Genomic DNA, 15193 nt, shown 5'->3' with positions numbered 1-15193 from the left:
TCTTAAAAATGATTTTTTATTCATCCATTCATCCATCCATCCATCCAGCCATCCATCCATCCATCCATCCATTCATTCATTCATTCCAAACCAGAATACTGCCCTGCCTCCATTAGACTACTAACAGGAAACTGGATGATTCTGGAGATTTTTTTAAGGACAGGAGCTGAGTCTGTATTTAAAACTAGGGGAGGTGTTTGGAGCCAGTCAGTCAGTAATGATGATAGTGATTAATACATACACATATATTATGGTGCAATGATTGCTATATTTTAGGAGAGGGGGGAAAAAAAAAGATGAGTACCTCTCAGCTTTTCAGTAACTTTCAAAGATAATGATTCTAGACAAACCAGGTCACAATGAGTCAGATACAGATTTTCAAACATGAATTTCCCAGTGTTAGAATTTAGATTTTAGAGCCTTAGGCACTTTTACTAAGTGAGGGAGCACCCAGGGAATTTGAATATGGATTTCCCTAACGTGGGAGTATTTCCTATAAGATACCAGAGGCAGAGATCTTTTTAAAGTGTTGCACACTAGCTCTCCCCCAACAAAACTCCAATTCTGAGAGAGGTTGCTGTCTTTAGTTGGGAGTCAGTCAGCAGTTAGCCTTGGGTGTAGGGTTGGGGGAGGGAGGGTATGGTGAGCTGCAAGGCTCTCTGATGTATGGAACTATCCAAGTGGCTATTTCACATGTGGTCCAAAGCATCGCTCAATGGCTGAGGGTTCAAACAATCCTTTTACTAAAAAACATATCCCAGCACTTCCAACTACAAGCAGCTCTCAAAGTAATTGAACATCAGTGGAAGAAAGTAAGAACAATTAAGTCCGCCAAGAAAATAAAAAGGATTTAGCAAAGAGGTTCCCAGAGGGTCTAGGAGCCCCTCCCTCAAAGTCTTAAATTAAAAAAAAAAAATACATATATACATATATATCTTCTTGCCCAAAGGACCCACAGCTGGGTGTCAGGTCAAAATACTTGGGCGTAAAGATAACTCAAACTGCCCCAGTTCTGCATCACAAGTAGCTTTCTTCCCCAACCCTCCCCCAATCCCCCAGTCTGGGTTGGGTTGGTGGAAGTGTGGAGGGATTAGCTCACAACTCCTCGGCTACACAATGGAACCCAGATAGCTGGTTGATTGACTAAGATTTCTCTTCAAGGAATTCCAACAGGCCACTGATTGGCTAGATTGTGATGCAAACTATGCCTGTGAGGAGGATGGACGACAGGGAGGGAAGGGAGCATCCCTGGCCCTTGGCCTATGAAGGGTAGCCCCCCCCCTTCTTTAGGATCAGGAATTAAGACAGAAGGACACCCCAAAAAGGAAGCTCTGGTAGCTTCCCCATTCCGTTCTGGTATCCTTCTGTGTCGGGGACTTAGGGCTCTATAAGTCTACAGCCTGAACTGAACTGAGACAGCCCATGAACAGCTCCATTTACCTCAATGATGACCCACAAAAAATAACCCCTGCTTCATCTCCCAAGGTACCACAGCTTAAGAGCACCCAGTAAGTATGGCCCCCTCTTGTCATTTTATGCTCCTCCCATCTTGTCTAGGCCGAACTTAAGAAAAAAACAAAAACAACCCCCAAATCCACTTGTCTTCCCCATCTTTATCTGAGTGGTGATTGGACTTTGGTAATTAATTTTACTGACTGATCTCAGATGATTCTTCTCACCTTAGAATTTCTGTCCATCGAAGACCTTACACAGAGCAGTTGAATGGGGCAGTGGTGGGGTGGGGGAAGGGGAGACAGGACACAACACTGGTCTGGAGACCAAAGATCAGGGTTCAGAGTCCACCTTTCCCACTGTCTGTGTGACTTTGGCCAAGTCACTTCATGCTGTAAGATCTCAGTAGCCTCATCAGTCAAATAACATTTCCAACGCTAAACCTATGCTTGTATTTGAAATATATACTACCCACCAATTATATCGTTTTGGTTTTACTGAAATAAGGATAAAAATAATACCTAGCATTTATATAGCACTTTAAAGTTTGCAAAACACTTTAGATATATATGGTCTCCTTTGATGTTTACAACAACCCTATGAAGTAGGTGCTATTACTATTACCCCATTTTACAGATGAGAAAACTGAGATGTACCCAGGGTCCCATAGCTAGTAAGTGTCTAAGGGGAGATTTAAAAGCAGATCTTCCTAGCTCCAAGTCCAGTGTTTTATCCCTTATAACATCCAGTTGTCTCTAGGCTTTAGAGTGCTTTAAAAAAATACACACATCTCAGCCTCACAATGGAAATACTAGCTCTAATCTAGAGAATCAAAGGACCTAGGTTCAAATTCTGCCCCAGATATTATCCTGGTGTCATAGGGAATAGAGTTCTGGCCCTGAAGTCAGGAAGACCTGGGCTCAAATGTAGGCTTAGACACTAGCTCTGAGCAAGTTACGTAACCTATTTGCCTCAGTTACCTCGAATGTAAAATAGCAGGCTTTACCTCTCAGGACTGTTGTGAGGACCATTTGAAATGATTTTTTTAAAAAGCACTTAGCACAGTGTGTAGCACACAGTAGGTGCCATATAAATACGCTTTCCTTTGGGCAAATTGTTCAGTTTACCTGGGCCTCTGGCCTATGATCCTATGATCCTTGCCAAAAACTGGTTTCCTTGAACCAAATGGAAATGTTGATACAACAGATCTCCATTACGTTTAACTACCGTCCAATAGCCCCAGAACCATTTTTGTTGTTGCTGTTGTTCCAGTCCTGTCCAACTCTTCATAACCCTATTTAAAGTTTTCTTGGCAGAGATACTAGCTGGTTTGCCGTTTCCTTCCTCAGCTCATTTTACAGATGAGGAAACTGAGGAAAACAGGGTTAGTGACTTGCCCAGGATCACACAGCTAGTAAATTTCTGAGACTGGATTTGAACTCAGATCTTCATGACTTCAAGGCCTAGTGCCCTATCCTTTTTGCCTTCTAGCTTCCCTCTGGAATCATGAAAGTGCCCTCTGGGATCTCTACATGATGCTTCCACATCCCCAGCACCCACTCTCATCCTACTACAAGCACAGTATGGGAAAATAAGGAAAGGTTGATAGGAGTTTAGGCGAGAGAGGGTATGACCATATAACTTCATGAGCCATGTATTTCCTGCCTACTTCCAGAATTAATAAAGTTGATTGAATTCCCTTGGCCCAAATGCACACTCCAAGATTGAGGCAAATACCCTATGCTTAAGACACCCCCCCTCTAACTTTTAGCCCACTTGTTACCTGCCTCCAAACACTCCATCATGCCACACTCCCTAAAGGTCCCCATGCTGCCCACATGGGTGGAACTGGACAAACAAGGTTATGGGACGTAATTATATTGTCTGGTTCAAAATCATTTAAGATCATCTTTAAACTTTTGCAACACTCCTGGCTCCAATTTCACCTTCTTCTGTTCCTGTTCTTCCTGCACATCATCTGCCTTCATCAATGAACAGAATATACCTGAACAAACTTCAAATTGGCAGAGCACTCATGTAGAAGTTCTCTGCCATTCAAACCCAGATAGAAGGACTTGGGACCTTCCAAGTGCCAGTTTGGGGCCAATGAATGGGAGTGTGGATTCTTCTGGATACAATGCTCCTCTGCACTCCCAAGCACGTATCCTTCCATTGCCTAACTCAGCTCTGTGATGGTCAGATATAAGCCTGGTAATAAACTTTTTGCCTCTGAGGAAAGAGGCAAAAAACCAATGGGTTTTTCTCCTGCATGCCCTAAAAGAATAACTGGTTAGAATTCAGGGGTGGGGAACCTGCAGCCTCAAAGTGACATGTGGCCCTCTTGGACCTCAAGTCTAGTCCTTTGATTGAATCCAAACTTCACAGAATAAATCTCCTTCATAAAAGAATTTGTTTTGTAAAACTTGGACTCAGTCAAAAGGACACACCCAAGGACCTAGATGGTCACATGTAGCCTTGAGGCAGCAGGCTCCTGTAGTGCCAATGTGATATTCATAGTGCTTATGTAGGCTATTAATATGCTTGCATAATTCTGAATCACAAAATATAACAGACTCTCCACACGGAAGACAGAACCAAAACATTTATTCAAATACCAGAAAGTCAAATTCATCGTAGCAACAAAGAAATCTATACACAATAACAATGCAGAGGGTACCACCATCCTCAAGTCTTCCCCCTGCTAGGGCCTTCCCACAGATGAACACTCACAGCCTGGTTCCTTTCTCTCCCTCAGCTCTAACTGTTCTGACAAACTTCCTCTGGGCTCTACTCTACCCTTCCTGCTCCATCCTTTCCTCCTCCACCTGCTCAGCAAGATCCTCCCATCACAGACTCATGTAACTCAGACTTTCATGTGACTCAAACAGGTCACATGGGCCTATTAATGGATGGGAAAGATCTTCCCATTAAGCAAAAATACATTAACAATATAGTTCCTCACCCCCTGGATCACTGCAGAAGGGACACTTAAGCCAGTCACCAAATTTTGGTGCTAAATGACCTTCACAGGTTATCCCTTCCATCCCCAACTCCAGACAATAACTGATTTAAGTCATTCCCAACAGATAAGGTTTCATTCTATTTTTTCTTCTAGTTCCATTTATGTATTTGGTCTGATGTTTGATGTCAGTTTTATATCAAGAAAAGGTATTGTAAAGTCCAAATCCATTGGGCTGAAGTGTGAATTTCTTCTTATTCATCAAGAATTTTTCCTTGAACTGAATATTATTTCTAAAATTAATCTCTACCTCCTTTGGTTCAAGCTCAAAACAAAATTCTGTGAATAACCCTTTGACATCTCCTTTTCTTATGGAGCCCCAAACTAGATAAGATTAGCCACTATACCCATCTTTAATGAAGCTATACATCCATCTCTTAATTACTGAGAAACTGATTATTCTCTCTGTATATTCTCCAAATCTCTCTCAAGGCTTTGTAAACCTTAGGAGGTTCATGGATAAATTTTAGGGGGTCTGTCAACTTGGATGGGAAACAAAAATCACATCTGTATTTCAATATAATTGGTTTCTTTTGTAATCCTACATACTTTCTTTTATGCATGAGAAAGGGTCTAAAGGGTTCACCAGATTGCCAGAAGGGTTCATGACACAGAAATGGTTAAGAACCCTGCTCCAGGTTCTCATACTTCCTGATTTTTAATTGTGTGATGATGATGATGAGGATATAATGAATGTGAAACACAATCAGTTTTTTTAATTGTTACCAACTCAGATAAAAGGTTCAAAGAGGAAGCTGAAATTAAGAATTAAAATTACATTTCAGAATAAAGTGTAGATATTAATTATCCAAATTTAATACCATCCTTCATTAATGTGGATAATCAAAAGTTGGTGGGTTATAGGTGGCAGGGGTGCAGCTGAGGGAGATTATATTCATAAATGTCTAAGGTGTAAAAACTAAAGGCAATCATATGACTTTTTAAAAATAAAAATTTCGTAAAACCTGTCTACATAGATTTAACTTAAATGTCTAACTGGCAAAATTCTCAACCATAAAACACTGCATTGACCTTTCTGGTTAAGTTTAGAAATCAATACCAATCACCATCTCCCTCCCACCCCACTCCCCCATCCTCTCCACCCTAGCACACCAGTCTGGGTTCTTTATTTCTTCTCTGTATATTTGTAGGCCAGCCTGATAAGATTCTCTGCTTAGTTTGTGAGGTCCATCAAGGTAGCATATCTCTCACTCCCCCAAACCTGCTGCCGTCTGCTATAAAGTAATTGCATCCAGCCAAGAAACAATAGCATCCCAAGCCACAGTTGGGTGATATCAGTGTGGCTGTCAAGATAAGGGGGGGAGGGGGCAGGTAGCTGGGAACAGCGAAGAGCAAGGCAAGCAAAAACAAACAAACATCTGTGGCGAAAAGCAAGTCAGCTTCCCAAGCGATGGAGGGGTGGGGGTAGGGGTGGCACAACCCAAGCCCATCAACCAGACCTCCCCCAAACCTGTGCTACAGGATCCATACCCTGTGAAATACAATTAAGGGTGGGTGGTGGCATTTCAGACCCAATGTTACTCCCAATGCCTTAAACGGATGTGGTTGGTCAGAGGAAGCACCATATTGGAGACGTAGGATGAGTCAGCTGAACACTGATCATACAGGCTTTTTCTCTGTGATCTCCTGTCTCTCCACTCCTACTAACTCCACACAAAAATCCAAGGATAAGGTCAATGGAGCCAAGAAGGAATGTTAAAGCTCATTTCCCTTTATGTCTCCTTATTCATTTTGTTCCCTCTTCCCTTTCTCCTGGTCCTGCTACAGAGTCTTTAAAGGCACATCAAGCAATCACCCCATGGCCTCCTCCAGAAGACATGACCAAGCACACCATGGTTTGTAGTTATAAGGGACCTCAGCAACTAACTGAAGACCTCTAAGGAGAGGAAACTCACTACCGACCAATGTCGTACATGGATAGCAATAATGATTAGGAATTTTTTTTCTTATACTTGGTCTGAATTTATCTACTTGAAACTTTCACCAACTTCCCTCTTGTGCTTTTCTCCAGGGTCAAGCAAAACAAGTTCTATCATTCTTTCCAAGTGGCAGCCCTTCAAATCCTTGAAAACAACTATCATGCTCGGTGCCTCCTTCAACCACATCTTCTACTCTGCGTGAAGCGTCCCTAAATCCTCATCTAGAATCTACTCAAGGCTCTTCTCAACAGTGGATTCCCTTCTCTAGTTTATCCAAATCTCTCTTTCAACTCCAATGTTCTCCATATGAAAGTCACTTTATTCCATAACAGATAAAGAATGTTCAAGAAACTGTACTAGAGGCTTGGGATATCAAGATAAAAATAAAATTATCCATTTCTCCAAATACAAGGATTCTGCCACTGCCATATTTCCTACCTGATCTCTCAGCCTTTCTTGGTGACCCATGATGGCTGTAGCATGGTGAGGGTATTTCTGTTTCAGATGTTCTAGGAAAGCTTCTCTCTTCCTGTCCATCTCAGATGTTTGCATTCCCAGTATCTCTTTGGAACTACGGGGACCACCTACAGTGTGTCTCCTTGGGATATTGCGGGAAGACTTGGGAACTGAGAGACGACTGTTTCCATTAGCAAGCCGGTCCTTGGTTCGGAGACATCCTGCATCTTCAGATGATGTCACATGCAGATTGCTTTTCCCCTGATCTGAAAAGTGAAAGAATACAGGTTCTCTTAAAAATCTCTCTTAAACAATCTCATTTGAGGCTCTATGATACCAGTTATTATAACATTGTTAAGAAATGTGGGTGTGGGTGTGGCTAGGTGGCGCAGTGAATAAAGCACCGGCCCTGGAGTCAGGAGGACCTGAGTTCAAATATGCCCTCAGACACTGGACACACTTAATAGCCATGTGACTTTGGACAAGTCACTTAACTCCAACTGCCCTCCAAAAAGCAAAAAAAAAAAAGAAAGAAAGAAATGTGTGTGTGAGTGTGTATGTGCGTGTGTGTGTGTGTGTGCATGCACGCATGTGTATAAAAACCCAGAAACTGAACTCTAGATGACATTATAGTGACCAAGAAGTCTGGTTTGGCCAGACGGTGAAAACTTCTTCCTTGCAGAGGTAAGGGACTGTAGACATGGAATACTGTATATTTTGTCAGACTTGTTTGATTTTGCTGAACTGCTTTTGTCCTCTTTCTTTTGAAAAATTTATTCCCAAAATACAGCTTGAATGGAGATGAAAGAGATATTTGGAAATTAAAGTGATATGAGAACAAATCAGTAACTTTAAAAAAAGAGAAAGAAATGTGAACTAAGATTTTATTTCTTTTGACAATGGTAAGCAAAAAAGAAAACAAAATCCAGGTAAAATATTCAAAACTTACACATTAGAAATATTTAAATCCACTTAAAGGTCCTATTATTTCTGATTTTTTCCCCCTTAGGATTGTTCAAAACCAGACACCTTCTTTGACTGGTTATGATAATTATGTTACCACTCAGCCTCTCTGACCTCCCCCCAAAAGGAGAGGCTATATATTCCTCTGATGATTTCACCTGGATTTTTGATTGAATATTTCATGCTGACAACAGAATTGCTTGTGAGATCTTCATAATCAGGAGCTGAATCCTAAAACATTTGATTCATTGTTAGGGTCAAAAAATAATGACTGCCCTGAGTAGAAGCAGGAGTCTCACTGGACCATCATCTGCTTGAAAAATTCTATTTTCTCCTTATTTCCATAAGCAAAGCAAAAATGAAAACACCGTTGGAGATAATGATCGTAGAGACGTAGAAAACAAACATTTGGGCAAAATTCAATTGAACTGAATGCTATGAGAAAATTACTGTTGAGAAGGAAATGACATGACGGATGAATTTGGAGATCAGAGGCAGTCCTCATGGCACAGAAGAAAGAATGTTGTCCTTGAAGTCCAAGGACCTGGGTTCAGATCCCAGTTCTATCACTTACTGCTACACATGTGACCTTGGGCAATCGATTTAACCTCTCTGGATCTGTTTTCTCATCTGAAAAACAGGCCATCTTGGATAAGATGATCAATGAGGTCCCTTCTCCTTCTGAATCTATGAACTATCTCTTACCTACTTTAGAAGGAACCTAAGAATTTTGTTGTTGTTCAGTCCAACTCTTCATGACCCTGTAAAGCATATCACACCAATACTGTTCATAGGGTATTGGGGTATTTCACCAATTCCTTCTCCAGCTCATTTTACAAATGAGGAAACTGAATCAAACAGGATTAAGTGACTTGCCCAGAGTCACACAGCTAGTGTCTGAGGTTAGATTTGAACTCAGAAAGATGAATCTTCCTGACTCCAGCCCCCACCCACACCCCCTTCTGGTCTATCCATTGTGCCATGTAGCTGGCCCTATGTTTGCACATCATAAGTTCTTAGCATTAAACATCTACTGGAATACAGGCTATTGTTCTGACATTACAGGGGTGAAAGCAGTGAATACAAAGGTAAGGCAGACAAAACACAAAAGTAACTAGCTTTATTTTTGGACCAGATTTGTGGTGTCATTGGCATTGGACACTTCCAGTAAGCAAATTCTCTTTCCCTACTCATTTACTCTTCGGTTTGGAGAATTGCCGTCTTAGAAAGTTTCTGGGTAGCATTAAGAGGTATGCACAGGTCCATACTCCAGCACATAGAAGAGGTAAAACTTTCTGACTTGGAAACCATTTCCCCACAGTGCCTCTCACAGACAGCTTTTACGCACAAAATACTTAGGGCTTTATTAGGTCATTATTGAGCAGAAATTTTTTTTTTCTGCTCATGGAGATCAAAGAAAAGCTTCCTGAAAAGGGTGGCATTGGGATGAACTGGAAATTCTAGTTAACAGTGAAAAAATCATTTACCAACATTCAGATAATTAAAATACATTTATTTATTTTTGAAATTCACTTTCCTTCAGAATTTATTTTTAGTTTTGAATATTCATTTCCACAAGATTTTGAGTTCCAAATTTTCTCCCCATGTCTCCCCTACCTCCCACCCCCAGATGGCAAGCATACTGATTTCTCCTTCCCCCAGTCTGCCCTCTCATATGTCCCTCATCCCTCCCCTTTCCCCCTTCCCCTTTACTTTCTTGTAGGGCAAAATGGATTTCTCTACCCCGTTGCCTGTATATCTAAATAATTAAAATCCAACCAAACTCTAGTGGGCATAATATAATCTTTCTTTGATAATTGAGAAAATGCTTTTCAGACTCTTGCAAGGTGGAACTCCGCATGAGTGAATATCGCTTCTTGTTTGGCCATATTAGAGCACTTTCTGTTGTACTGCATGAAATGCAGACAATAGCTTCCATCTTTGTTAACATCTGCCAAAGTGCTTTACATATGCTGTTTCATTTGATCCTCAAAACAATAACCATTTGACAGATGAAGAAATCGAAGTTGAAAGAGGAAGAAAGGAAAGGAAGGAAACAAGCATTTATTAAGTGCTTACTGTTTTCCAGGCACTGGGATAAGCAATTCATGAATATGATATCATTTGATCCCCACAACAACCTAGGGAGGTAAAGGGCTATTGTTTTATCTACTTTAAGGTAGAGAAGACTGAGACAAAATAGAGGTTAAGTGACTTGCCCAGGGTCACACAGCTAGTTGATACCTCAGGGCAGATTTGAACTCAAGCCTTCCTGATTCTCTATCACCCCTATAACACTGGAAATTGGTTTTTAAAAAATAAATAATTAAAAATAAAATATATCATTGACAAGAATGTGTTTCCTTGACATTTATAACTCTCATGAAAGTAGAGAACAGCAAAAGGGTTCTTTTTGGAGGACTCTGCTTATTTGGAACCAAATAAAGAGGGAACCTCACCCTGACATCTGTGCCTAGGATTAGGGAAAATATGAAAAAGCAGGCCTAAAGGAAATGTCATCAAATATATCACAGTCTCCTTAGTTTTGCCTAGAATTGTCAGTCTAGGAGAAAAGACCAGATGACAGGTACTCCTCAGTTACCCAGAAAAACAGATTTGAATTTCAAAATGGTTACCTGCTTCCAGGCACACCCCCAGTAAATCCTGTCACTTCCTATTACTTTACTAATTAGAACACTTCAAGCCCTGCCACAGCCTAAGGAAGCTGGTGGAACCAGACCAGTGAATTTTGCAAACTTTTGGTAGCTGTAGTAGACATCTTTGAGGGGGATGGGGAAACCTTGGAAAGGATGGCTTAAATGAGGTTAACAGTTCAATGGTAACTTTTGTTTATTTAGAGCACTCCTTTCCATGATCAAGCAGTCAAGAGATGGTTATCCTTTCCCTACAGATAGCAACCCCGGCTCTCTTACCGGACTGACAAGGGTAGCAATAGATGGGGGATAAACTAAGGAAGGCTGTATAAATGGGAGATATTGTCACAGGACCTGGATTCAAATCTAGTTCCTCAGGAAAGTAACCCAGTCTCTCTGGGCCTAAGTTTCCTCACCTATAAAATGAGGGTGTAGGAACTACATGGCCTCTAAATTGCCTTTCTGGGCTAAATCTGTACTCTCCAAAAATCTACCAAAGTCTACTGTGGCAAATTCCCTAACCTCTCAATAATTCATTTTCCTAAGCATAAAATGAGGAGGTTGGGTTAAATGACCTGAAAGATCCTTTCTTTGATAAGTTTCTTCCCCATTAGAAAGTAAATTCTTTGAAAGTAGGGCTTTTCTTTTTCCTTTGTAGACCCAGCACCTGGTATAGAATCTGCAAATAATAAATGCCTGTTGATTGACTGACTGTTACACTGCTACAGCATGGTGGATGAGGTGCTCACTTTGGTCTTGAAGATGAGGGCTGAAATTCTTTTTCTGCTGCTCAGTAGCTGTGTGACCCTGGGTGAATCATTGAAGCTCTATGTGCCCTTCATTCCTTTGACAATTATAATACTAATACCAGCAACAGCTGGTGTTTTTTTTTTTTTTTTAAAGCAATCAGGGTTAAGTAACTTGCTCAAGGTTACATGGCCAGTTATTATTTCTGGGTGTGGTGCTAAGTATATGAGCCCGGATTTGATCCAGGTCATCCTGACACTGGAGCCAGTGCTCTTACTCACTGAGCCACCTGGCTGCCCCTAAGCAATTGGGGTTAAGTAACTTGCTCAAGGTTACACGGCCAGGTGTTTCTGGGTGGGTGCTAAGTGTCTGGGCCTGGGATTCGATCTCCAGGTCTTCTCAACACTGGAGCCGGTGTTCTTACTCACTGTGCTACCTGGCCGCCCCACTGGTCTTGTTTTATATCTGATGTCACTTGATCTGCAGAAAAGCACTTAGCACAATGCCTTAATAAATGGTTATTGATAGCCTAAAGTTGGAATTTTAGCAAGCTATATTGTATACCAAATTGTAAAGTGACTTGACCAAGGACACACAGCTAGTATGTGTCAGAAGCAAGACCATTGTTCAGTCATCTCAGTTTTATCTGACTCTTTGTGACCCCATCTGGGATTTTCTTGGCAAAGACACTTGAGTAGTTTGCCATTTCCTTCTCCAGCTCATTTTACAGATGAGGAAACTGAGGTCAACAGTGATAAGTGACTTGCCCAAGGTCACACAGCTAGTAAGTTTCTGAGGCCACATTTGAACTCAGGAAGATGAGTCTTTCTGACTCCAGGCCCAGCATTCAATCCACTGGCCACCTAACTGCTCCATCCCCCCTTTACTGAAGAGGAAATTGAAGCCAGAAAAGTTAAGTGTCTGGCCTAGGGTCATACCGCTAGGAAGTATCAGAGGCAGTATTTGAACCAGGGTCTTCAGAACTCCAAGTCCAACACTGTCCACTCTCCAACCAGCTGCCGAGCACCAATCATGTGCAAGAAACAGTGTCAGGGGTTAGAGAGGCAAAAATGAAGCTGCCCAAAATGAGGCTCTCTTGGCACATATTCTGTTGCAGGAGTGGAAGACAACATACACAACTATGGAAATAGAAGTATGTACATAGCTCATACAAAGAGGTGACTCCTTAGGAATTGTCCACTAAGTCCGAGAGGGTGGAGATCTGTGGGTTAAATGGCATCGCCTTGCCAGAAGTTCCCCACTCTGATGAAACACATTTTTAAATGCTTATTTATTATGAACTTAACAGCCACAAACATTTCCAATCACCGATTCTTCAAGTACTTGAGCTCTCCTCCATATATTTACAAGTTATTTATTTATTCCCCTGAAATGAAGACAGAACAAGAAGAGTAATCACTGAGAGTAAATATATTTTATCCCCGAGAAACTGGAAAAGGAGGGGTAAGGATTCTTCACCTTCCCAGTAAGTACTCTCATCTTTCCTTCCAATTGGCCTCTCTGTGTTCCCTAGCACTTCTCACTGGGAAGGTCATTTCTCCTGTCATCTTTCAGATTCTTCTTGCTTGTGGATCTTCTGAATACATTCAGTCATTCACATTAGCAGATTTAAAGAAACTAAAAAGAAAAAAAATGCAAGCTCTCTTCACGTGATGGTCATAGAAGGATGGCTGCCCGTAACTCAGAAAACATTAAATTCCCCTTTATGTCCTATCTTTCCTTCGTGTCAACATGTCCCACCTGTCACGTGCCTCCCTGGCATCAGACACCTGTTCCACCCAGGAAAGACCAATGCTTCTTTCCATAGAAAGCTCTCTGAACACACATCCCAGTAACTTGATATTTTTCCTCTAAGAGGCCAAGCTCAGCTAGGAGAGTGGCCACGGGAAAAGTCTCCCATGCCCGAGGGGAGCATGACATTTACAACTTCAGCTACTAGGGCATAAATGTAGTCTTTCAATAAGGTCTTTCAGAAATAACCAGGGATGGAAACAAAAGGGAGAAGGGAGTGGGTGGGGGACCTGGGAGAAAACAGGTCAGGGACCTCCCAGGCTCATTGTTTAGAAAATCATAATAGTTCTATTTAATAATGATTATAGCCAGGGGCCCCAGAGTAAAGACCTCCCTCTAACAAGGGTAGAAAAGGGAGCCAGAATATTCCAAAGTAGCAGCCATTTCTCCTCTGCCCTAGCTCTCCAGTATCATTTACTACTAATATTTAAACATAGATGTCTTCAGAGATTCTGCAAATCCATGTCAAACCAAATAGTGAGACCATAGTGTGAAAGTGTGATTCAGAGGATGCTGAATGGCCTCCCCTTCTGGTTCCCTCCTCTCAATTCATCTGGGCAACTCCCTCCATGGATGGAAGAGGACAGGCATCTACAGAAACATATTCCTTGATCTTACAAAGGTCAAATATGGTCAAGTCTAGACAACAAATATTTATTAAGTGCCTACTATGTGCATAATGGCACTGTCCTAAGCTCATGGGATAAAAACAAAGGAAAAGACAGTTCCCTTCTCAAGGACCTCATAATCTAATGAAGGTGCCCCCATGTAAACAACTATAAATAAAATACACGAAGGATATATTGGAGATCTTCAACAAGTGAAGGCACCAGCAACAAATGGGGATGGTGAAAGGCTTCTTTTAAAAACTTTTAGCTTAGACTTGAAGGCAGTCAGGAGGCAAAGATGGGGAGGGGGAGAATTCCTGCCATGTGGAACATCCAATGAAAGTAGAGAGATGGGAGATGGAGTGTCTTCTGCAAGGAACATCAAGGCCAACATCACTAGGCTGTAGACTATGTGACTATGTGAAGGGCAGTAATGTGTAAGACTGGAAAGATAGGAAGAGGTCCAGTTATTCAGGTCCTGAGTTTCAAAGGGTCTCCCCAAGGAGAAATGAGAGGCAGTGTGATGTACTGGAAAGATTACTGAATTTATAATCACAGTATCATTGTTTAGATCTGGAAGGTACCTCCAAGGTCATTAAGCACAACCTCTCCCCCACCACTGCACCCCTATTTGACAAGTGAGAAAACTTGAAGTCCACAGAAAGTTAGTGTCCTGAGTCATACAGCAGGTAGATATCTGTGGCAGGATTTGATCCCAGATTCCAATGCCAGTACTTTCTATGATATATATGGCATGTTGCCTCTCTATTTTTAGTTGGAGGATTTGGGGGCGAATTTTGGTTCTGTCACTAGTTTGCCCTGGGCAAGTTATTTCAGCTACCTAGGCATCAATTTCCTCCCCTGTAAAATGAGAACTAGATAATCTTTTTTTTTTCTTTTTGGAGGGCAGTTAGGGTTAAGTGACTTTCCCAAGGTCACATGGCTTGTAAGTGTTAAGTGTGGCTGAATTTGAACTCAGGTCCTCCTGACTCCAGAGCCAGTGCTCTACTCACTGCTTCACCTAGCCACCCCTAGAACTAGATAATCTTCAAAGTTTCTTCCTCTACCTTACCAGAAAAAGCAGAGGAACAATAATGGCTCAAATCTATGTGGAACTTTAAGGTTTGTAAAGCACTTTACATGTGTGATCTCATTTCAACCTTATAACTCTGTGAAGTCGATTCAATTATTATATTCCCATTTACAGGTGGGGAAACCAAGGCTGGGAAAGTGCAGGGTCAGATAGCTAATGACCTGACTCTAGCTAGGTCCAGGGTTCTATCCACTGAACCACCTAGCTGTCTCAAATATCTGCTAGGCAGGGAATTAGTTATCCCTTCCACATCATGACTTTTCTCATTGCTGTTTTGATATATTGCAGGTTGGCATAAGAAATTAAATGTTATTATGAAATGCAAAATGGATAATTTTGATTACATTAAATTGAAAAGTTTTTTTTTTTTTGCACAAAGCCAATGAAACCAAGATTAGGAGGACAGCAGAAAACAAGGAAAGAATTTTTACAACCAGTGCCTCTGATAA

The 15193-nt window shown here is 41.4% G+C and overlaps 1 protein-coding gene across 13 annotated transcripts in view; it reads right to left on the bottom strand.

Moving 5' to 3' along the window:
* The window catches only part of KIAA1217 (KIAA1217 ortholog), a 586069-nt gene that overhangs the window by 381700 nt on the left and 189176 nt on the right, over positions 1-15193 (bottom strand). For 12 of the 13 annotated variants that reach the window (XM_069086314.1, XM_069086315.1, XM_069086298.1 and 9 more), the window contains exon 2: positions 6850-7133. In XM_069086314.1, the coding sequence (XP_068942415.1) occupies positions 6850-7133 (284 nt within the window). Of the gene's footprint in view, positions 1-6849; positions 7134-15193 lie in introns of those variants that run through there. The other variant, XM_069086311.1, reaches the window with a different exon arrangement.

Source organism: Petaurus breviceps, unplaced genomic scaffold, assembly GCF_028583685.1.
Source record: "Petaurus breviceps papuanus isolate PSGF00001 unplaced genomic scaffold, PetGlider_PUasm1.0 178, whole genome shotgun sequence".
Taxonomy (NCBI): Eukaryota; Metazoa; Chordata; class Mammalia; order Diprotodontia; family Petauridae; genus Petaurus; species Petaurus breviceps.
This window is presented reverse-complemented; position numbering and strand designations above follow the sequence as displayed.